Source organism: Pleurodeles waltl, chromosome 6 (genome assembly GCF_031143425.1).
Source record: "Pleurodeles waltl isolate 20211129_DDA chromosome 6, aPleWal1.hap1.20221129, whole genome shotgun sequence".
NCBI classification, from domain to species: Eukaryota; Metazoa; Chordata; class Amphibia; order Caudata; family Salamandridae; genus Pleurodeles; species Pleurodeles waltl.
In genome coordinates this window covers 1538402688-1538427837 of record NC_090445.1, presented here as the reverse complement: position 1 = coordinate 1538427837, position 25150 = coordinate 1538402688, and the positions used below count along the sequence as shown (strand labels likewise).

The following is a 25150-nucleotide window of genomic DNA, read 5'->3' as shown; positions in this document are numbered from 1 at the left end:
CTAATCCTCTCAGCTATTCACATATAATACAGTTTTGATCCTTGCAGTAGGCATATAAACCTTCTGCGCTGCATTATGGCATCAAAACTGCCACTAGACAAGTCAGATCCTTTTGTAGCAGAAACCTAATCAAAGAGTTACTTTACTTTTTTTATTGCTGCCTAAAAGCTGCAGTTGAAACGCGTCAGTTGAAGTATGTGCATTGCTTTGAAGACGCAAGCTGCAACTGCAAGAGAACTGGTGGTGAATATATATACATACATACATATATATATATATATATATATATATATATATATATATATATATATATTTTTTTTTTTTTTTTTTTCCCCAGCTCTTAGGTTTCCTTGGGGGCCATAGTGGCCCCAAGGGAAACCATACAGATGTTAAAAAAAAAGAATTGCCCCCTGTCAGTAATTTTTTTATTTATTTTTTGTAGTATTTTTTTTTTCCACCCAGTGGTATGGAGGGATTTGTGCCCTCCCAGGGGTAAACCTACTTTTCATTAAAAAGAATTGCCCCTGAGAGGGCCCCACCCCCCCCAAAAAAACTAAAGTGAAATCCCTGGTGTCTAGTGGGTGTTTCCTGGCCCTCGATCGCCCGCCCTGAAGAAGTTAAGCGGGCGATTGTCCTATTTTACAAGTACACAAATTCACTGTATACGAAATTTGCCAACCCGTTCAAAAATTGTTTAACACAATGTATAGGCATGACCTACTAGCCTTGCCAGCGCTTGTTTTTTAACTGAGTCCTCCCCATAGTCCCATTTGATGAGGTAAATTGTCTGCCACTCTCTTTCAGGATCCTAGTATGTATATAACTGCTCTTCTGCTTTCTAACTCTTTGGTTCTTTCTACAGAAACGCTTCATCAAAGGCCTGCGACAATATGGCAAGAACTTTTTTCGCATCAGGAAGGAGCTTCTGCCCACCAAGGAAACGGTAAGATCTGCGGGTATTTGCTTGGGCAGCCAAATAGATATCCTTCCGGTTGAGCTTCACAGTCCCCAGAAGGAACCCAGTCAAGTCGCTGTTTAATAGAAGCACAATATACGTTTCTCCACAAGTGACTGTAATTCCTCAAAATAGTCAGTTACATTTACATTAAAGTCTAATTCGCAAAATTTGCAGAGCAGGTGATCTTTCACTTAGTGCCCTCCAACCACATACATTACAAAAACAAGAAAATGCCTCACCACAGTGTAATTTACATAGTATATATATTAGGTGTGTGTATGTATGTATATATATATATATATATGTGGGTGTGTGTATGTATAGATATATATATGTGTATATAGGAAGAGAGAGAGTTATTGTTAGGTTCACGTTTCACCCTCAAAAAAACATAGAAATTCAGCAGTTAAGTTACATTTATAGTTAAGCTATAACTCGTGGCCTAATGTTAATTAACTGGACGATTTATAGCTTCTTCAGATAAGTATGACTATAAGTATAACTAACTGCTGAATTTGTTTTTGTGTAGGTAAAATGTGAAACTAATGATAACGTCCATCAATCCTTTGTTTTTTTAATGTAAAGTAATATATAATTGCCATACGTTAATACAGCCATCACCAGGGGTTTGCTATGTGAGTGGGTGCATTCAAACAAAATAAAATGTATTTACTGGCCTACAGACTTGCGGATGCTTTGCGATTTTACACCTGGGGGTCAGACTGAGTGGCACGGTAGATCTGCAAATCAGCCCCCCAAAAATAATTTGTCAATTTTTTGCCCATAAGGGGTCCCTCAGAGACCCCCGCCATGTTTCCTATGGGGTCCCGAGACCACTATCCTGACACCGTATGTGATTTGTGTTCATTTATAATTTCTCCCCGGGGCCAAGCTGAGAGACAAAATGGTGGCTGCAACTTTCCTTTCAGGTTGTGGACAGCCAATCAGTGCCTTGATTTTGGGTTCCGCGAAGGATCAGTGTCCCTATATGTCAGTAGGATATAAATGTGTGTGTATATATATATGTTTGATGGCATGTGTAGCTGCAGATACACATGCTGTGCATATCCCGCAATCTAGTGTTGGGCTCGGAGTGTTACAAGTTGTTTTTCTTCGAAGAAGTCTTTTCGAGCCACAAGATCGAGGGACTCCTCCCCTTTCGGCTCCATTGCGCATGGGCGTCGACTCCATCTTAGATTGTTTTCTTTCCGCCATCGGGTTCGGACGTGTTCCTCTATGCTCCGTGTTTCGGTTCGGAAAATTAGTTAGATATCGGAAAAATTTGACTGTATTGTTTGCGTTCGGTATCGGGTTAGTTAACACAGATCGACACCGAATTTTGAAGAGCTCCGGTGGCCCTTCGGGGTTTCGGTTCCCCGGTGGGGCCTGGTCGGCCCTACCACGTGCGTCGACAAGACTAATGGAATGGACCCCATTCTGCTTCTGCCCCGAATGCCACAACAAGTATCCTTACACAGATCAACATTTGGTCTGTAATTTGTGTTTGTCTCCCGAACACAAAGAGGATACCTGTGAGGCCTGACGAGCATTTCGATTGAGGAAAACGCTGAGGGACCGGAGAGCGAGAAGACTTCAAATGGCGTCGGTGCCGTCAGGACACCAACACTTGGAGGAAGAAGAAACCTTCTCCATTGCTGACTCGGACGAGGCCGAAACAGAACAGACGCCGAAAACCGTCCCAGCCAAAACTCACGGTAAATTCATCAAAGCCCAGGGGACGCCACCGCCGGCAGGCCATGGCTTAACCCAAAAAATCGGTGACCGTCCATCGGCACCGAAAAAAGGCACGCATGTGTCAAAGTCATCCGACTCCGGTCAAAATACCGGCACAGAAAAGACTCGACCCAGAGACACCGGGTCAGAACAATCTCGACATTGAGATACCGGCACCAAAACAACTCGGCACTGAGAGATCGGAACACCGAAACACAAAAAAGTGGCTTCGGAGCCGAAAAAGATGGTGGAAAAGGTTTTGATCCCAAAACATCCGGCTTCAGAGCCGAAAACAAGTTCCTACACCGAGGAGCAAGGCTTTTCCACACAAATGCAAATCCATAAATTCGGACAGGAACTAGAGGCAGGGGAGCCAGATTATACACAGAGAAGGCTCCATATCCAAAAGGAGACAGGGAAGATAAGAACTCTCCCTCCTATAAGGATGAAAAGGAAACTGGCTTTCCAAGAGAAGGATAAACCACCACAAGCAAAGGTGGCAAAACAAGTAACTCCGCCACCATCACCTCAACGTTCACCGCAATCATCACCAATCGCTAGCCCACCGAGGGTGCAGTCTCCAACACACACAAGCATGACCCAAGATGACCCAGATGCATGGGATCTTTATGATGCGCCTGTGTCAGATAACAGTCCTGACTGTTACCCAGCAAGACCATCACCACCTGAAGACAGTACTGCTTACACGCAGGTGGTGTCCAGAGCAGCTGCTTTTCACAACGTCACACTGGTACTGACTATGTGTGGATGACAGAGTATTAAATAAAAAGTCATCTTCGATAGGTTCAGCATGCAGAGTCTTCCAATGCTACCGGGAATGTTGAAACCCGCAAAGGAAATATTTCAAGAACCCGTGAAAGGCAGGGCTATTACTCCTAGGGTGGAGAAAAAGTACAAGCCTCCACCAACAGACACTATGTACATTACGCAGCAACTGACACTGGACTCCGTAGTAGTTGGCGCAGCACATAAAAGGGCGAATTCACACACCTCCGGAGATGCACCACCACCCGACAAAGAAAGTCGCAAGTTCGACGCAGCGGAAAAAAGAGTGGCCGCACAAGCAGCCAATCATTGGCGCATTGCGAATTCACAGGCTTTGCTGTCAAGATATGACAGAGCCCACTGGGACGAAAAGCAACACTTTATTGAACATCTGCCCAAAGAATTCCAAAAACGTGCACAACAGGTGGTAGAAGAAGGCCAAAGTATCTCAAATAACCAGATACGTTCAGCAATGGACGCAGCAGACACAGCTGCAAGAACTGTAAATACAGCTGTGACAATTCGGAGACATGCATGTCTGCGCACCTCAGGATTCAAGCCCGAAATCCAACAGGCTGTGCTTAATATGCCTTTTAATGGACAGCAGTTGTTAGGGCCGGAAGTGGACACTGCTATCGAAGTTGAAAAAAGATACAGATGCGGCCAAGGCCATGGGCACGCTCTACTCCCCACAGAGCAGAGGCACTATTAGGAAGACACAATTTAGAGGGGGGTTTCGGGCTCAAACAACAGAACCCTCAACTTCACAAACCAGGCCCACATACCATAGCCATTATCAGAGAGGAGGTTTTCGGGGAAAATACAGAGGGGGACAGTTCCCTAAGACTAGAGGGAAGTTCCAAAGTCCCAAGACCCCTCAAAACAAACAGTGACTTCAGTGTCACAAATCCCCAACACGTAACACCAGTGGGGGGGGGGGGGAGACTTACAGATTTTTACCAAAATTGGGAGGAAATAACAACGGACTCGTGGGTCCTAGCCATCATCCAACATGGCTATTGCATAGAATTCCTACAATTACCACCAAATGTGCCGCCAAAAACACACAACATGTCCAAACAACACATGGATCTATTACAGATAGAAGTCCAAGCGTTGTTACAAAAAGAGGCAATAGAACTAGTACCCAGTCATCAAAAAGGGACAGGGGTTTACTCCCTGTACTTTCTCATACCCAAAAAGGACAAAACTCTAAGACCGATATTAGATCTCAGAACACTAAACCTTTACATCAAATCAGATCACTTTCACATGGTAACACTTCAAGACGTAATCCCCTTGCTTAAACAACAAGACTACATGACAACATTAGATCTCAAAGATGCGTACTTCCATATACCCATACATCCTTCACACAGGAAATACTTAAGGTTTGTATTCCAAGGAGTACATTACAAGTTCAAAGTGTTACCATTCGGAATAACAACAGCACCAAGGGTATTTACAAAATGCCTTGCAGTAGTAGCGGCACATATCAGAAGACAGCACATACACGTATTCCTGTACCTAGACGATTGGTTAATCAAAACAACACCCAGAAACAGTGTCTTCACCACACAAAATACGTCATAGAAACCCTTCACAAACTAGGGTTCTACAACAATACTTAGGAGCAACAATCCACATAAAAAAAGGGATTGCCACTCCAAGTCCACAAAGGGTACAAGCATTCCAAAAACGTTATACAAAGCATTCACCCAAACCAAAAGTATCAGGTAAAATTAGTGATGAAACTACTAGGCATGATGTCCTCATGCATAGCCATTATCCCAAACGCAAGATTACACATGCGGCCCTTACAACAGTGCCTAGCAACACAATGGACACAAGCACAGGGTCAACTTCAAGATCTAGTGTTGATAGACTGCCGAACACACCTCGCTTCAACGGTGGAATCCTGTCAATTTAAACCAAGGGTGGAGTTTCCAAGACCCAGTGTCTCAATACGTAATCACAACAGATGCTTCCATGGTCGGGTGGGGAGCACATCTCAACCAACACAGCATCCAGGGACAATGGGACACTCAGCAGAACCAACTTCACATAAATCAGCTAGAACTACTAGCAGTGTTTCTAACGTTGAAAGCATTTCAACCGCTAATAACCCACAAACCCATTCTTGTCAAAACATACAACATGACAACAATTTATTACTTAAACAAGCAGGGAGGCACACACTCATCACAACTGTGTCTCTTAGCACAGAAGATTTGGCATTGGGCGATTCACAATCACATTCGCCTAATAGCGCAATACATCCCAGGAATTCAAAACCAATTGGCAGACAATCTCAGTCGAGATCACCAACAGATCCACGAATGGGAGATTCATCCACAGATACTGCAAACCTACTTCCAAAAGTGGGGAACACCGCAAATAGACCTGAAGTCTTAGAATTCGGATACCTAGATCGTTCGATGGCATCTGTCGCTGTAGATACACATGGAAACGATTTGTTTATTACTGTCAAAATAATCCAATTCAACCATTACACGCGTCCGCAAGAGACATTGTAAGCTACTTACTACACTTACAAAAATCTAACTTAGCTTTTTCGTCCATTAAAATACATCTCACAGCAATTTCAGCATATCTGCAAATTACACATTCAACTTCACTATTTAGAATCCCAGTCATAAAAGCATTTATGGAGGGTCTAAAAAGGATCATTCCACCAAGAACACCACCAGTTCATTCGTGGAACCTCAATTTTGTATTAACGGAACTCATGGGTCCACCATTCGAACCCATGCACTCTTGTGAAATGAAATACTTAACCTGGAAAGTAGCCTTTCTAATAGCTATCACATCCCTCAGAAGAGTGAGTAAAATACAAGCCTTTACCATACAAGAATCCTTTATACAAATACACAAACCTAAAGTAGTTCTACGCACAAATCCCAAATTTATGCCAAAAGTCATATCACCGTTCCACTTAAATCAAACAGTGGAACTCCCAGTGTTCTTTCCAGAACCAGATTCTGTAGCTGAAAGAGCATTACATACATTAGACATAAAAAGAGCACTAATGTACTACATTGATAGAACCAAACAAATTCGCAAAACAAAACAATTGTTTGTAGCTTTCCAAAAACCTCATGCAGGGAATCCAATATCCAAACAAGGCATTGCCAGATGGATAGTTAAATGTATTCAAACCTGTTATATGAAGGCAAAGAGAGAACTGCCTATTACACCAAAAGCACACTCCACTAGAAATAAAGGTGCCACCATGGTCTTTCTAGGAAATATACCAATGACAGAAATCTGTAAGGCAGCCACATGGTCTACGCCTCATACATTTACTAAACATTACAGCGTGGATGTGTTAACAACAAACAAGCCACAGTAGGACAAGCAGTATTAAGAACATTATTTCAAACAACTTCAACTCCTACAGGCTAAACCACCGCTTTTGGGGAGATAACTGCTTACTAGTCTATGCACAGCATGTGTATCTGCAGCTACACATGCCATTGAACGGAAAATGTCACTTACCCAGTGTACATCTGTTCGTGGCATGAGACGCTGCAGATTTACATGCGCCCTCCCACCTCCCCGGGAGCCTGTAGCCGTTATAAGTTGACTGAAATTAAACTTGTACATTTGTAAATTTGTAAATTCATCACTTTTGTCACATTATGTACATACATACTTACTCCATTGCATGGGCACTATTACTATATACACAACTCCTACCTCACCTTCTGCGGGGAAAACAATCTAAGATGGAGTCGACGCCCATGCGCAATGGAGCCGAAAGGGGAGGAGTCCCTCGATCTCGTGACTCGAAAAGACTTCTTCGAAGAAAAACAACTTGTAACACTCCGAGCCCAACACTAGATGGCAGGATATGCACAGCATGTGAATCTGCAGCGTCTCATGCCACGAACAGATGTACACTGGGTAAGTGACATTTTCCATATATATATATATATGTTCGGTGGCATGTGTAGCTGCAGATACACGTGCTGTGCACATCCCGCCATCTGGTGTTGGGCTCGGAGTGTTACAAGTTGTTTTTCTTCGAAGAAGTCTTTTCGAGTCACGAGATCGAGGAACTCCTCCCATTTCGGCTCTTTTGCGCATGGGCGTCGACTCCAGGACGAGCTCGATCCTGAAGAAAGACAACAAAAGCCCAGGGGACGCCACCGCCAACAGGCCATGTGTAAGGAAATGCCTCCTTGGCATGGTTGCCCCCTGACTTTTTGCCTTTGCTGATGCTATGTTTACAATTGAAAGTGTGCTGAGGCCTGCTAACCAGGCCCCAGCACCAGTGTTCTTTCCCTAACCTGTACTTTTGTATCCACAATTGGCAGACCCTGGCATCCAGATAAGTCCCTTGTAACTGGTACTTCTAGTACCAAGGGCCCTGATGCCAAGGAAGGTCTCTAAGGGCTGCAGCATGTCTTATGCCACCCTGGAGACCTCTCACTCAGCACAGACACACTGCTTGCCAGCTTGTGTGTGCTAGTGAGGACAAAACGAGTAAGTCGACATGGCACTCCCCTCAGGGTGCCATGCCAGCCTCTCACTGCCTATGCAGTATAGGTAAGACACCCCTCTAGCAGGCCTTACAGCCCTAAGGCAGGGTGCACTATACCATAGGTGAGGGTACCAGTGCATGAGCACTGTACCCCTACAGTGTCTAAGCAAAACCTTAGACATTGTAAGTGCAGGGTAGCCATAAGAGTATATGGTCTGGGAGTCTGTTTTACACAAACTCCACAGCACCATAATGGCTACACTGAAAACTGGGAAGTTTGGTATCAAACTTCTCAGCACAATAAATGCACACTGATGCCAGTGTACATTTTATTGCAAAATACACCCCAGAGGGCACCTTAGAGGTGCCCCCTGAAACTTAACCGACTATCTGTGTAGGCTGACTAGTTCCAGCAGCCTGCCACACTAGAGACATGTTGCTGGCCCCATGGGGAGAGTGCCTTTGTCACTCTGAGGCCAGTAACAAAGCCTGCACTGGGTGGAGATGCTAACACCTCCCCCAGGCAGGAGCTGTAACACCTGGCGGTGAGCCTCAAAGGCTCACCCCTTTGTCACAGCACCGCAGGACACTCCAGCTAGTGGAGTTGCCCGCCCCCTCCGGCCCCGGCCCCCACTTTTGGCGGCAAGGCCGGAGAAAATAATGAGAATAACAAGGAGGAGTCACTGGCCAGTCAGGACAGCCCCTAAGGTGTCCTGAGCTGAGGTGACTCTAACTTTTAGAAATCCTCCATCTTGCAGATGGAGGATTCCCCCAATAGGGTTAGGATTGTGACCCCCTCCCCTTGGGAGGAGGCACAAAGAGGGTGTACCCACCCTCAGGGCTAGTAGCCATTGGCTACTAACCCCCCAGACCTAAACACGCCCTTAAATTTAGTATTTAAGGGCTACCCTGAACCCTAGAAAATTAGATTCCTGCAACTACAAGAAGGACTGCCTAGCTGAAAACCCCTGCAGAGGAAGACCAGAAGACAACAACTGCCTTGGCTCCAGAAACTCACCGGCCTGTCTCCTGCCTTCCAAAGAACTCTGCTCCAGCGACGCCTTCCAAAGGGACCAGCGACCTCTGAATCTTCTGAGGACTGCCCTGCTTCGACGACGACAAGAAACTCCCGAGGACAGCGGACCTGCTCCAAAAAGACTGCAACTTTATCCAAAGGAGCAGATTTAAAGACCCCTGCAACTCCCCGCAAGAAGCGTGAGACTTGCAACACTGCACCCGGCGACCCCGACTCGGCTGGTGGAGAACCAACACCTCAGGGAGGACCCCCGGACTACTCTACGACTGTGAGTACCAAAACCTGTCCCCCTTGAGCCCCCACAGCGCCGCCTGCAGAGGGAATCCCGAGGCTTCCCCTGACCGCGACTCTTTGAAACCTAAGTCCCGACGCCTGGAAAAGACCCTGCACCCGCAGCCCCCAGGACCTGAAGGACCGGACTTTCACTGCAGAAGTGACCCCCAGGAGTCCCTCTCCCTTGCCCAAGTGGAGGTTTCCCCGAGGAAGCCCCCCCTTGCCTGCCTGCAGCGCTGAAGAGATCCCTTGATCTCTCATTGACTTACATTGCGAACCCGACGCTTGTTCTAACACTGCACCCGGCCGCCCCCGCGCCGCTGAGGGTGAAATTTCTGTGTGGGCTTGTGTCCCCCCCGGTGCCCTACAAAACCCCCCTGGTCTGCCCTCCGAAGACGCGGGTACTTACCTGTAAGCCGACCGGAACCGGGGCACCCCCTTCTCTCCATTGAAGCCTATGCGTTTTGGGCACCACTTTGAACTCTGCACCTGACCGGCCCTGAGCTGCTGGTGTGGTAACTTTGGGGTTGCTCTGAACCCCCAACGGTGGGCTACCTTGGACCAAGAACTGAACCCTGTAAGTGTCTTACTTACCTGGTAAAACTAACAAAAACTTACCTCCCCCAGGAACTGTGAAAATTGCACTAAGTGTCCACTTTTAAAGTAGCTATTTGTGAATAACTTGAAAAGTATACATGCAATTGAAATGATTCAAAGTTCCTAATGTACTTACCTGCAATACCTTTCAAACAAGATATTACATGTTAAATTTGAACCTGTGGTTCTTAAAATAAACTAAGAAAAGATATTTTTCTATAACAAAACCTATTGGCTGGATTTGTCTCTGAGTGTGTGTACCTCATTTATTGTCTATGTGTATGTACAACAAATGCTTAACACTACTCCTTGGATAAGCCTACTGCTCGACCACACTACCACAAAATAGAGCATTAGTATTATCTATTTTTACCACTATTTTACCTCTAAGGGGAACCCTTGGACTCTGTGCATGCTATTCCTTACTTTGAAATATCACATACAGAGCCAACTTCCTACATTGGTGGATCAGCGGTGGGGTACAAGACTTTGCATTTGCTGGACTACTCGGCCAATACCTGATCACACGACAAATTCCAAAATTGTCATTAGAAATTGATTTTTGCAATTTGAAAAGTTTTCTAAATTCTTTAAAGTCCTGCTAGGGCCTTGTGTTAGTCCCTGTTAGCATTTCTTTTAGAGTTTAAAAGTTTGTTAAAAGTTTGAATTAGATTCTAGAACCAGTTTTAGTTTCTTAAAAAGTATTCCAACTTTTAGAAGCATAATGTCTAGCACAGATGTGAATGTGGTGGAACTCGACACCACACCTTACCTCCATCTACAGATGAGAGAGCTAAGGTCACTCTGTAAACTAAAGAAAATAACAATGGGCTCGAAACCTACCAAAGTACAGCTCCAGGAGCTTTTGGCAGAGGTTGAAAAAGCCAACCCCTCTGAGGATGGCAACTCAGAGGATGAAGATAGTGACTTGGAGGGAAATTCCCCCCCTCCAGTCCTACTTAGGGAGAGCAGGGCTTCTCAAGCCCTGACTCCACAAATAATAGTCAGAGATGCAGGTTCCCTCATAGGAGGGACCAACAACTCTGAAATCACTGAGGATAACTCCAGTGAAGAGGACATCCAGTTAGCCAGGATGGCCAAAAGATTGGCTTTGGAAAGACAGATCCTAGCCATAGAAAGGGAAAGACAAGAGATGGGCCTAGGACCCATCAATGGTGGCAGCAACATAAATAGGGTCAGAGATTCTCCTGACATGTTGAAAATCCCCAAAGGGATTGTAACTAAATATGAAGATGGTGATGACATCACCAAATGGTTCACAGCTTTTGAGAGGGCTTGTGTAACCAGAAAAGTGAACAGATCTCACTGGGGTGCTCTCCTTTGGGAAATGTTCACAGGAAAGTGTAGGGATAGACTCCTCACACTCTCTGGAAAAGATGCAGAATCTTATGACCTCATGAAGGGTACCCTGAGGAGTATAGGATTAGATTCAGGGGGGCTCAAAAAACCTCGAGCCAGACCTGGGTTGACTTTGTAGACTACTCAGTAAAAACACTAGATGGTTGGATTCAAGGCAGTGGTGTAAGTAATTATGATGGGCTGTACAATTTATTTGTGAAAGAACACCTGTTAAGTAATTGTTTCAATGATAAACTGCATCAGCATCTGGTAGACCTAGGACCAATTTCTCCCCAAGAATTGGGAAAGAAGGCGGACCATTGGGTCAAGACTAGGGTGTCCAAAACTTCCACAGGGGGTGACCAAAAGAAAGGGGTCACAAAACCTCCCCAGGGGAAAGGTGGTGAGACAACCAAAAATAAAAATAGTAAAGAGTCTTCTATAGGCCCCCAAAAACCTGCACAGGAGGGTGGGCCCAGAACCTCTTCACAAAACAATCCTGGGTACAAGGGTAAAAACTTTGATCCCAAAAAGGCCTGGTGTCGAAACTGTAGTCAGTCTGGACACCAAACTGGAGACAAGGCCTGTCCCAAGAAAAGTTCCACTCCAAACTCCAATCCAGGTAACACTGGAATGGCTAGTCTCCAAGTGGGATCAACAGTGTGCCCAGAGCAAATCAGGGTCCACACTGAAGCTACTCTAGACTCTGAGGGTGGGGTGGATTTAGCCACACTAGCTGCCTGGCCGCCTAACATGCAAAAATACAGGCAGCAGCTCTTTATTAATGGGACAAGTGTAGAGGGCCTGAGGGATACAGGTGCCAGTGTCACCATGGTGACAGAGAAACTGGTTTCCCCTGGCCAATACCTGACTGGAAAAACTTATACAGTCACCAACGCTGACAATCAGACTAAAGCACATCCCATGGCAATGGTAACTTTAGAATGGGGAGGGGTCAATGGCCTGAAACAGGTGGTGGTCTCCTCAAACATCCCAGTAGACTGTCTGCTTGGAAATGACCTGGAGTCCTCAGCATGTGCTGAGGTAGAACTAAAAACCCATGCAGCCATGCTGGGTATCCCTGAACTGGTGTGTGTAAAAACAAGAGCACAATGCAAGGCACAGGGTGAAAAAGTAGAGCTGGAGTCTGGAAAAATGGCCCAGCCTACCAAGAGAAAAGGAAAGTCAGTTGGGAAACCAACTGCAACACAGTCAGAAAAAGAGAACCTCTCTTCTCAGGAAGAAGTTCTGCCCTCTGAGGGAACTGAGCCTTTGGAGCTTGAACCTTATCAGGTTGAGCTCTTAGGCCCAGGGGGACCCTCAAGGGAGGAGCTGTGTAAGGGACAAGAAACCTGTCCCTCTCTTGAAGGCCTTAGGCAGCAAGCTGCTGAAGAGTCCAAGGGCAAGAAAAATGGAACACATAGGGTCTATTGGGAAGATGGACTCCTGTACACTGAGGCCAGAGACCCCAAACCTGGTGCCACTAGGAGAGTGGTAGTGCCTCAGTCGTTCAGAGAGTTTATTCTGACCTTAGCCCATGATATTCCCCTTGCTGGGCATTTGGGACAAACCAAGACGTGGGAGAGGTTAGTCAACCACTTCTACTGGCCCAATATGTCCCAGAAGGTTAAGGAGTTTTGCCTCTCCTGCCCCACCTGTCAATCCAGTGGTAAGACAGGTGGGCACCCAAAGGCCCCCCTCATTCCACTTCCAGTGGTGGGGGTCCCCTTTGAAAGAGTGGGTGTGGACATAGTTGGTCCACTAGAACCTCCCACAGCCTCAGGAAATATGTACATCCTAGTAGTAGTGGATCATGCTACTAGGTATCCTGAAGCTATTCCCCTTAGGTCGACTACTGCCCCTGCAGTAGCCAAGGCCCTCATTGGTATCTTTACCAGAGTGGGTTTCCCTAAGGAGGTGGTGTCTGACAGAGGTACCAACTTCATGTCAGCATACCTAAAACACATGTGGAATGAGTGTGGGGTGACTTACAAATTCACTACACCATACCATCCACAAACTAATGGCTTAGTTGAGAGATTCAACAAGACATTAAAAGGCATGATCATGGGGCTCCCAGAAAAGCTCAAAAGGAGATGGGATGTCCTCTTGCCATGTCTGCTTTTCGCTTACAGAGAGGTGCCACAGAAGGGAGTAGGTTTCTCACCCTTTGAACTTCTGTTTGGCCACCCTGTAAGGGGACCACTTGCTCTTGTTAAAGAAGGCTGGGAGAGACCTCTTCATGAGCCTAAACAGGACATAGTGGACTATGTACTTGGCCTTCGCTCTAGAATGGCAGAGTACATGGAAAAGGCAAGCAAAAACCTTGAGGCCAGCCAACAGCTCCAGAAGTTTTGGTATGACCAAAAGGCTGCAATGGTTGAGTTCCAACCAGGGCAGAAAGTCTGGGTTCTGGAGCCTGTGGCTCCCAGGGCACTTCAGGACAAATGGAGTGGCCCTTACCCAGTGCTAGAAAGGAAGAGTCAGGTCACCTACCTGGTGGACCTGGGCACAAGCAGGAGCCCCAAGAGGGTGATCCATGTGAACCGCCTTAAGCTCTTCCATGACAGGGCTGATGTAAATCTGTTGATGGTAACAGATGAGGATCAGGAGGCAGAGAGTGAACCTCTCCCTGATCTTCTGTCATCAGACCCAAAAGATGGCTCAGTAGATGGAGTGATCTACTCAGACACCCTCTCTTGCCAACAGCAAGCTGATTGTAGGAGAGTCCTACAACAGTTTCCTGAACTCTTCTCCCTAACCCCTGGTCAGACACACCTGTGTACCCATGATGTGGACACAGGAGACAGCATGCCTGTCAAAAACAAAATCTTTAGACAGTCTGACCATGTTAAGGAAAGCATCAAGGTGGAAGTCCACAAGATGCTGGAATTGGGAGTAATTGAGCGCTCTGACAGCCCCTGGGCTAGCCCAGTGGTCTTAGTCCCCAAACCTCACACCAAAGATGGAAAGAAAGAGATGAGGTTTTGTGTGGACTACAGAGGGCTCAACTCTGTCACCAAGACAGACGCCCATCCAATTCCTAGAGCTGATGAGCTCATAGACAAATTAGGTGCTGCCAAATTCTTAAGTACCTTTGACTTGACAGCAGGGTACTGGCAAATAAAAATGGCACCTGGAGCAAAAGAGAAAACAGCATTCTCCACACCTGATGGGCATTATCAGTTTACTGTTATGCCCTTTGGTTTAAAGAATGCCCCTGCCACCTTCCAAAGGTTGGTGAATCAAGTCCTTGCTGGCTTGGAGTCCTTTAGCACAGCTTATCTTGATGATATTGCTGTCTTTAGCTCCACCTGGCAGGATCACCTGGTCCACCTGAAGAAGGTTTTGAAGGCTCTGCAATCTGCAGGCCTCTCTATCAAGGCATCCAAATGCCAGATAGGGCAGGGAACTGTGGTTTACTTGGGCCACCTTGTAGGTGGAGGCCAAGTTCAGCCACTCCAACCCAAGATCCAGACTATTCTGGACTGGGTAGCTCCAAAAACCCAGACTCAAGTCAGGGCATTCCTTGGCTTGACTGGGTATTACAGGAGGTTTGTGAAGGGATATGGATCCATTGTGACAGCCCTCACTGAACTCACCTCCAAGAAAATGCCCAAGAAAGTGAACTGGACTGTGGAATGCCAACAGGCCTTTGACACCCTGAAACAAGCAATGTGCTCAGCACCAGTTCTAAAAGCTCCAGATTATTCTAAGCAGTTCATTGTGCAGACAGATGCCTCTGAACATGGGATAGGGGCAGTTTTGTTCCAAACAAATGATGATGGCCTTGACCAGCCTGTTGCTTTCATTAGCAGGAGGTTACTCCCCAGGGAGCAGCGTTGGAGTGCCATTGAGAGGGAGGCCTTTGCTGTGGTTTGGTCCCTGAAGAAGCTGAGACCATACCTCTTTGGGACTCACTTCCTAGTTCAAACTGACCACAGACCTCTCAAATGGCTGATGCAAATGAAAGGTGAAAATCCAAAACTGTTGAGGTGGTCCATCTCCCTACAGGGAATGGACTTTATAGTGGAACACAGACCTGGGACTGCCCATGCCAATGCAGATGGCCTTTCCAGGTTCTTCCACTTAGAAAATGAAGACTCTGTTGGGAAAGGTTAGTCTCATCCTCTTTCGTTTGGGGGGGGGGGGTTGTGTAAGGAAATGCCTCCTTGGCATGGTTGCCCCCTGACTTTTTGCCTTTGCTGATGCTATGTTTACAATTGAAAGTGTGCTGAGGCCTGCTAACCAGGCCCCAGCACCAGTGTTCTTTCCCTAACCTGTACTTTTGTATCCACAATTGGCAGACCCTGGCATCCAGATAAGTCCCTTGTAACTGGTACTTCTAGTACCAAGGGCCCTGATGCCAAGGAAGGTCTCTAAGGGCTGCAGCATGTCTTATGCCACCCTGGAGACCTCTCACTCAGCACAGACACACTGCTTGCCAGCTTGTGTGTGCTAGTGAGGACAAAACGAGTAAGTCGACATGGCACTCCCCTCAGGGTGCCATGCCAGCCTCTCACTGCCTATGCAGTATAGGTAAGACACCCCTCTAGCAGGCCTTACAGCCCTAAGGCAGGGTGCACTATACCATAGGTGAGGGTACCAGTGCATGAGCACTGTACCCCTACAGTGTCTAAGCAAAACCTTAGACATTGTAAGTGCAGGGTAGCCATAAGAGTATATGGTCTGGGAGTCTGTTTTACACGAACTCCACAGCACCATAATGGCTACACTGAAAACTGGGAAGTTTGGTATCAAACTTCTCAGCACAATAAATGCACACTGATGCCAGTGTACATTTTATTGCAAAATACACCCCAGAGGGCACCTTAGAGGTGCCCCCTGAAACTTAACCGACTATCTGTGTAGGCTGACTAGTTCCAGCAGCCTGCCACACTAGAGACATGTTGCTGGCCCCATGGGGAGAGTGCCTTTGTCACTCTGAGGCCAGTAACAAAGCCTGCACTGGGTGGAGATGCTAACACCTCCCCCAGGCAGGAGCTGTAACACCTGGCGGTGAGCCTCAAAGGCTCACCCCTTTGTCACAGCACCGCAGGACACTCCAGCTAGTGGAGTTGCCCGCCCCCTCCGGCCCCGGCCCCCACTTTTGGCGGCAAGGCCGGAGAAAATAATGAGAATAACAAGGAGGAGTCACTGGCCAGTCAGGACAGCCCCTAAGGTGTCCTGAGCTGAGGTGACTCTAACTTTTAGAAATCCTCCATCTTGCAGATGGAGGATTCCCCCAATAGGGTTAGGATTGTGACCCCCTCCCCTTGGGAGGAGGCACAAAGAGGGTGTACCCACCCTCAGGGCTAGTAGCCATTGGCTACTAACCCCCCAGACCTAAACACGCCCTTAAATTTAGTATTTAAGGGCTACCCTGAACCCTAGAAAATTAGATTCCTGCAACTACAAGAAGAAGGACTGCCTAGCTGAAAACCCCTGCAGAGGAAGACCAGAAGACAACAACTGCCTTGGCTCCAGAAACTCACCGGCCTGTCTCCTGCCTTCCAAAGAACTCTGCTCCAGCGACGCCTTCCAAAGGGACCAGCGACCTCTGAATCTTCTGAGGACTGCCCTGCTTCGACGACGACAAGAAACTCCCGAGGACAGCGGACCTGCTCCAAAAAGACTGCAACTTTATCCAAAGGAGCAGATTTAAAGACCCCTGCAACTCCCCGCAAGAAGCGTGAGACTTGCAACACTGCACCCGGCGACCCCGACTCGGCTGGTGGAGAACCAACACCTCAGGGAGGACCCCCGGACTACTCTACGACTGTGAGTACCAAAACCTGTCCCCCCTGAGCCCCCACAGCGCCGCCTGCAGAGGGAATCCCGAGGCTTCTCCTGACCGCGACTCTTTGAAACCTAAGTCCCGACGCCTGGAAAAGACCCTGCACCCGCAGCCCCCAGGACCTGAAGGACCGGACTTTCACTGCAGAAGTGACCCCCAGGAGTCCCTCTCCCTTGCCCAAGTGGAGGTTTCTCCGAGGAAGCCCCCCCTTGCCTGCCTGCAGCGCTGAAGAGATCCCTTGATCTCTCATTGACTTACATTGCGAACCCGACGCTTGTTCTAACACTGCACCCGGCCGCCCCCGCGCCGCTGAGGGTGAAATTTCTGTGTGGGCTTGTGTCCCCCCCCCGGTGCCCTACAAAACCCCCCTGGTCTGCCCTCCGAAGACGCGGGTACTTACCTGCAAGCCGACCGGAACCGGGGCACCCCCTTCTCTCCATTGAAGCCTATGCGTTTTGGGTACCACTTTGAACTCTGCACCTGACCGGCCCTGAGCTGCTGGTGTGGTAACTTTGGGGTTGCTCTGAACCCCCAACGGTGGGCTACCTTGGACCAAGAACTGAACCCTGTAAGATTCTTACTTACCTGGTAAAACTAACAAAAACTTACCTACCCCAGGAACTGTGAAAATTGCACTAAGTGTCCACTTTTAAAGTAGCAATTTGTGAATAACTTGAAAAGTATACATGCAATTGAAATGATTCAAAGTTCCTAATGTACTTACCTGCAATACCTTTCAAACAAGATATTACATGTTAAATTTGAACCTGTGGTTCTTAAAATAAACTAAGAAAAGATATTTTTCTATAACAAAACCTATTGGCTGGATTTGTCTCTGAGTGTGTGTAAAGAAATGGCTCCCTGTTGCAGTTACCCCCCACTTTTTGCCTGATACTGATGCTGACTTGACTGAGAAGTGTACTGGGACCCTGCTAACCAGGCCCCAGCACCAGTGTTCTTTCACCTAAAATGTACCATTGATCCCACAATTGGCACACCCTGGCATCCAGCTAAGTCCCTTGTAACTGGTACCTCTGGTACCAAGGGCCCTGATGCCAGGGAAGGTCTCTAAGGGCTGCAGCATGTATTATGCCACCCTAGAGACCCCTCACTCAGCCCAGACCCACTGCTTACCAGCTTGTGTGTGCTAGTGAGAACAAAATGAGTAAGTCGACATGGCACTCCCCTCAGGGTGCCATGCCAGCCTCTCACTGCCTATGCAGTATAGGTAAGACACCCCTCTAGCAGGCCTTACAGCCCTAAGGCAGGGTGCACTATACCATAGGCGAGGGTACCAGTGCATGAGCACTGTGCCCCTACAGTGTCTAAGCAAAACCTTAGACATTGTAAGTGCAGGGTAGCCATAAGAGTATATGGTCTGGGAGTCTGTTTTACACGAACTCCACAGCACCATAATGGCTACACTGAAAACTGGGAAGTTTGGTATCAAACTTCTCAGCACAATAAATGCACACTGATGCCAGTGTACATTTTATTGCAAAATACACCCCAGAGGGCACCTTAGAGGTGCCCCCTGAAACTTAACCGACTATCTGTGTAGGCTGACTAGTTCCAGCAGCCTGCCACACTAGAGACATGTTGCTGGCCCCATGGGGAGAGTGCCTTTGTCACTCTGAGGCCAGTAACAAAGCCTGCACTGGGTGGAGATGCTAACACCTCCCCCAGGCAGGAGCTGTAACACCTGGCGGTGAGCCTCAAAGGCTCACCCCTTTGTCACAGCACCGCAGGACACTCCAGCTAGTGGAGTTGCCCGCCCCCTCCGGCCCCGGCCCCGGCCCCCACTTTTGGCGGCAAGGCCGGAGAAAATAATGAGAATAACAAGGAGGAGTCACTGGCCAGTCAGGACAGCCCCTAAGGTGTCCTGAGCTGAGGTGACTCTAACTTTTAGAAATCCTCCATCTTGCAGATGGAGGATTCCCCCAATAGGGTTAGGATTGTGACCCCCTCCCCTTGGGAGGAGACACAAAGAGGGTGTACCCACCCTCAGGGCTAGTAGCCATTGGCTACTAACCCCCCAGACCTAAACACGCCCTTAAATTTAGTATTTAAGGGCTACCCTGAACCCTAGAAAATTAGATTCCTGCAACAAGAAGAAGAAGGACTGCCTAGCTGAAAACCCCTGCAGAGGAAGACCAGAAGACAACAACTGCCTTGGCTCCAGAAACTCACCGGCCTGTCTCCTGCCTTCCAAAGAACTCTGCTCCAGCGACGCCTTCCAAAGGGACCAGCGACCTCTGAATCCTCTGAGGACTGCCCTGCTTCGACGACGACAAGAAACTCCCGAGGACAGCGGACCTGCTCCAAAAAGACTGCAACTTTAGCCAAAGAAGCAGCTTTAAAGAACCCTGCAATCTCCCCGCAAGAAGCGTGAGACTTGCAACACTGCACCCGGCGACCCCAACTCGGCTGGTGGAGAACCAACACCTCAGGGAGGACCCCCGGACTACTCTACGACTGTGAGTACCAAAACCTGTCCCCCCTGAGCCCCCACAGCGCCGCCTGCAGAGGGAATCCCGAGGCTTCCCCTGACCGCGACTCTCTGAAACCTAAGTCCCGACGCCTGGAAAAGACCCTGCACCCGCAGCCCCCAGGACCTGAAGGACCGGACTTTCACTGCAGAAGTGACCCCCAGGAGTCCCTCTCCCTTGCCCAAGTGGAGGTTTCCCCGAGGAAGCCCCCCCTTGCCTGCCTGCAGCGCTGAAGAGATCCCTTGATCTCTCATTGACTTCCATTGCGAACCCAACGCTTGTTCTAACACTGCACCCGGCCGCTCCCGCGCCGCTGAGGGTGAAATTTCTGTGTGGGCTTGTGTCCCCCCCGGTGCCCTACAAAACCCCCCTGGTCTGCCCTCCGAAGACGCGGGTACTTACCTGCAAGCAGACCGGAACCGGGGCACCCCCTTCTCTCCATTGAAGCCTATGCGTTTTGGGCACCACTTTGAACTCTGCACCTGACCGGCCCTGAGCTGCTGGTGTGGTAACTTTGGGGTTGCTCTGAACCCCCAACGGTGGGCTACCTTGGACCAAGAACTGAACCCTTTAAGTGTCTTACTTACCTGGTAAAACTAACAAAAACTTACCTCCCCCAGGAACTGTGAAAATAGCACTAAGTGTCCACTTTTAAAGTAGCGATTTGTGAATAACTTGAAAAGTATGCATGCAATTGAAATGATTCAAAGTTCCTAATGTACTTACCTGCAATACCTTTCAAACAAGATATTACATGTTAAATTTGAACCTGTGGTTCTTAAAATAAACTAAGAAAATATATTTTTCTATAACAAAACCTATTGGCTGGATTTGTCTCTGAGTGTGTGTACCTCATTTATTGTCTATGTGTATGTACAACAAATGCTTAACACTACTCCTTGGATAAGCCTACTGCTCGACCACACTACCACAAAATAGAGCATTAGTATTATCTCTTTTTACCACTATTTTACCTCTAAGGGGAACCCTTGGACTCTGTGCATGCTATTCCTTACTTTGAAATAGCACATACAGAGCCAACTTCCTACAGTGTGTGTACCTCATTTATTGTCTATGTGTATGTACAACAAATGCTTAACACTACTCCTTGGATAAGCCTACTGCTCGACCTCACTACCACAAAATAGAGCATTAGTATTATCTATTTTTACCACTATTTTACCTCTAAGGGGAACCCTTGGACTCTGTGCATGCTATTCCTTACTTTGAAATAGCACATACAGAGCCAACTTCCTACACCATGGCTTAACCCGAAAAATAGGTGACCGATCATCGGCACCGAAAAAGAGCATGCATGTGGCGAAGTCATCCGACTCCGGTCGAGATACCGCCACACAGCAATCTCGGGCCCGAGACAGCGGCTCCGAACAGATTCGGCACCGAGACAGTGGCACCGAAATGGTTCGGCACCGAGAAACCGCGACGCCGAAAATAAAGAAGGTTGCCTCGGAGCCCAAAAAGGCGACCAAAAAGATTTCGATTCCGAAACATCCAGCCTCGGAACTGAAAACAGGTTCCTACACAGAGGAACAGGGATTGTCCTCCCAGATGCAAGGACATAAGTTCGGAGAGGAACTTCAATCTGTTGAGCCAGACTACACTCAAAGAAGGCTCCACATTCAAAAAGACACAGGGAAAATAAGCACTCTTCCCCCAATTAAGTTGAAAAGAAGACTTGCCTTTCAAGAAAAGGACAAGCAGCCACAGGCAAAGGTGGCAAGACAAACAACTCCACCACCATCTCCACCACCATCAATGCACACATCACCGGTAGCCACTCCACCACTGATGCAATCTCCGACTCATACTGCAATGAGTCAAGATGATCCTGATGCATGGGACTTTTATGATGCTCCTGTATCAGATAACAGCCCAGACTGTTACCCTACAAGGCCGTCGCCACCTGAAGACAGTACATCCTACACGCAGGTGGTCTCGAGGGCAGCTGCGTTTCAGAACGTCACCTTGCATTCAGAACCAATTGAGGATGATTTTTTATTTAATACACTCTCCTCCACTCATAGCCAATACCAAAGCTTACCTATGCTCCCAGGAATGCTAAAACATTCAAAACAAATATTTCAGGAGCCTGTTAAAGGCAGAGCCATAACTCCAAGGGTGGAAAAAAAGTACAAGCCACCACCAACAGACCCTGTTTATATTAAGCAGCAATTAACACCAGATTCTGTGGTTTTTGGGGCAGCTCGCAAGAGAGCAAACTCTCATACCTCGGGAGATGCACCACCTCCAGACAAGGAGAGTCGCAAATTTGATGCTGCGGGTAAAAGAGTTGCAGCACAAGCAGCAAACCAATGGCGTATTGCCAATTCACAAGCACTTTTGGCAAGATACGATAGAGCTCATTGGGACGAAATGCAGCATTTCATAGAACACTTACCCAAAGAGTTTCAAAAAAGGGCACAACAAGTGGTAGAAGAAGGACAAAGTATCTCCAATAATCAGATACGGTCATCAATGGACGCAGCAGATACAGCTGCAAGGACAGTGTGACGGGGTAACCCCGATCACCGCGAGACGGGAGGTCGGAGATGACGTATCGGACTCCTCTAACACGTCATCTCCGCGTCTCCCTGTTACCGGGGAGACGCGTCCCGATGGAGGCCGGCGTCAGGACGTTGCCAGGGAAACCTGGATAGGTTTCCCGGCCACGGATTGGCCAGGGAAAGACGTCGTCGCCCATGAAAAGCCGGTGGAGCCGGCAAGAAGAGAGAGGAAGGAGGAGGAGGAAGGAAACGGAGACAAGGAGGAAGAAGACGGAGACGACGAAGAACGGAGGGAGACCGAGGCAAGGGATCCGACGGCAAGCGTGACGAGAGACCAAGAGAGGGAACACCACCTGGAGGACGGAGAACTGGAGCCAGGAAGCCGTGTTGAAACCTACCTCAGGGAGGACCACCTCAACGCCCGCCACGGCCCCGGAGGGTCGTGGCTTACGAAGGTACGGTCCTTCTGGGCCAATAAAGGGTGCACGGCAGGGAAGGGGACTGGGGAAGGAAACTAGGGAAGGGGTAGAGGGTGAATGGGGAAAAGAGGTGGGAGGGCACAAAGAAGCACTAGGGACACAATAACACGCTAGTAAATTAGTAATAAGCACTTTCCCTCTGTTCCACACAGACACCACCCCCTCCCCTTTGTTGTCTACCCCAGTCTGATAAATTTAATAAGAAAGACGTATCTCTTAACGTCCCACTTACCCTCGTTTTCCTTATTTCCTTTTCCGATATCCACATGGGACGTCCGAGAGACTGACAGTGCTTCCACCTAAAGAGAAGAAAGGGGAAAGACACATCATTTCCAAGAAGAACTTCACGAGAGACTAAGAGTAACAGCAGAACGAACTCACACTTGATTTATCCTTTTGTTTAGAGAACAATAAAACACTTACCTGAGCACCACAACTTCTTGTTTCAGTTGTCCTCATCTTGTTCGGTCTGTCACAGTGGTGTCAGAAGGGGGATCCTTAGGGGCCCTACGACAACCGAACAGGGTACACAATGAGTGACAACCCTTCCCTCGAGGATATGATCAAACAGCTAGCAGAAGGACAAAGACATTTGCAGCTGGTATGGGAGGCTCACCAACGGGAAGCAAAAGAGGACAGAGAGGCTTTACAATCGGCCTTGAAAAGCCAGGCCACCATTCTTGCAAATAACCAGCTGGTACACGAAACGGCCATGACAAAATTAACCGAGACCATTGCCGCTAGTAAAGTCCACCCGAACGTTCCCAGCTCAGTATTGCAGAAATATCAAGAGGGAGAACTTTCTTTACTAACTTTGAAAGGGTGGCGTCGTCAGCTCAATGGCCTGAAGAACGCTGGGGACAATATGTTGCTCCGTTACTAACTGGCCTCTTACAAGCAGCCTATCAGGCTGCTAATCCCGGAGGTCTCACACCCTACAAGGATATAAAATCCAGTATTTTGGAACGTGTCGGGCATGATACTGAATACTACCGGATGAAATTCCGCAAGGTCAAGTGGGGACCAAATGAGGACCCCCGGACATTTTATTTCCGGGTAAAAGATTTGGCCTTAAAATGGTTGGGGCCTATTGGCGATAGCCGTGAAGAAGTGATACAAATAATTATACTGGAACAATACTTGGATGCTCTACCCTTAGCCACAAAACACTGGATACGACAGCATCCAAAAGTAGACACTAACACAGCAATTGATTTGGCCTGCGCGTATCATCGCTCCACCGACATAAGAAATATACCACCACGGCCCAACATAAAACCTGTCTTGCCACCTGTAAAACCCCTCCCAAAGAATCCACTGGACAATACCGTTTCCCGTAGAATACCGGAAGGCCCCCCTGTACAGGGACCCCAATGTTACCACTGCGGGGAATGGGGACATATCGCCCGTATGTGTCCTCAGAAACACGAAGGAGGTGAGCCGATGGAAATAGGGGTTACAAGGCGTAGGGTCCTATGTACAGGGAAAGGTAACCACAAGTTCAAGCAGACTGTAAAAATCAATGGACGTTATGTGTGTGCCCTCGTCGACTCCGGGTGCAGCCAGTCCGTGATAAGGGAAGACCTGATAACCACTTTGGGTTCAGAGACAAGACAGTGGGTACATATTTGTTGTATTCACGGGGACAAGGAGCAATACCCGTTAAAAATACTACAGATAGAATGGGGGCCCTACCGGGATAGTCTCCCGATGGGGATAATGCCAAAATTGATCGAAGATTGTATCGTGGGAACAGATTACCTTAATTTTCAAGAACTATTGGATCAGGTTAGAGACTCTAAAATCTCACAGGACTGGTGGGGTGAAGCCCCGTTTTCAGGAAGTCCAATTGAATGTCCAATAACCCGTAGAAAACTGACCCGAAGGGACAAAAGAATAGAAAGAGAACAGTTCCGAAATAGTACTAGTCAGAACACCATAAGAGGATTGGTAGCAGAAATCCACGAAGCACCTGTCAGTTTTGCTCAACAACAGAGAGAAGATCCCTCCCTGTCTCACGCCTGGAGAGCTGCAGTGTCAGAAGAAATGGATGAGGTGGGTCCCTACTTCCTAATCAAAAATAATCTCCTATATCGGGTAAACACCACACGTACAGGGGAAAAAAGAAAACAACTCATAGTACCTGAATACTATAGGGATCACATCCTTACGCTCGCTCATAATCATCCGGGAGGGGGACACTTTGGGAGGGACAAAACTGAAGAATATCTCCTCAGGCGATTTTATTGGCCCGGTGTTTTTGCCAACATAAGAAAATATTGTGCCCAATGTCCCAGGTGTCAACTGACTGAACCAGGTAAACCAAAAAAAGCACCACTCATACCCCTCCCCATTATAGATATTCCGTTTAGACGGATAGGGATGGATTTGGTTGGACCCTTGGTTCCTTCTTCAAAAGGACACACTTACATACTGGTCATAGTTGATTATGCTACCCGATACCCCGAGGCTATTCCCCTGACCAGTATGACAACAAAGACCGTAGCCCAGGCGATGATAACGGTGTTTTCGCGTCTGGGATTCCCTCAGGAAATACTCACCGATCAGGGCACTCCCTTTACGTCCACCTTGATGAAACAAGTGTGTAAA

At 47.8% G+C, this 25150-nt stretch overlaps 1 protein-coding gene across 18 annotated transcripts in view; it reads left to right on the top strand.

The window, feature by feature from the left end:
* Nucleotides 1-25150, top strand: part of RERE (arginine-glutamic acid dipeptide repeats) — a 798532-nt gene that overhangs the window by 592427 nt on the left and 180955 nt on the right. For all 18 annotated transcript variants that reach the window (XM_069241143.1, XM_069241141.1, XM_069241137.1 and 15 more), the window contains one exon: nt 863-943. In XM_069241143.1, coding sequence (XP_069097244.1) covers nt 863-943 — 81 coding nt within the window. The remainder of the gene's footprint in view (nt 1-862; nt 944-25150) is intronic.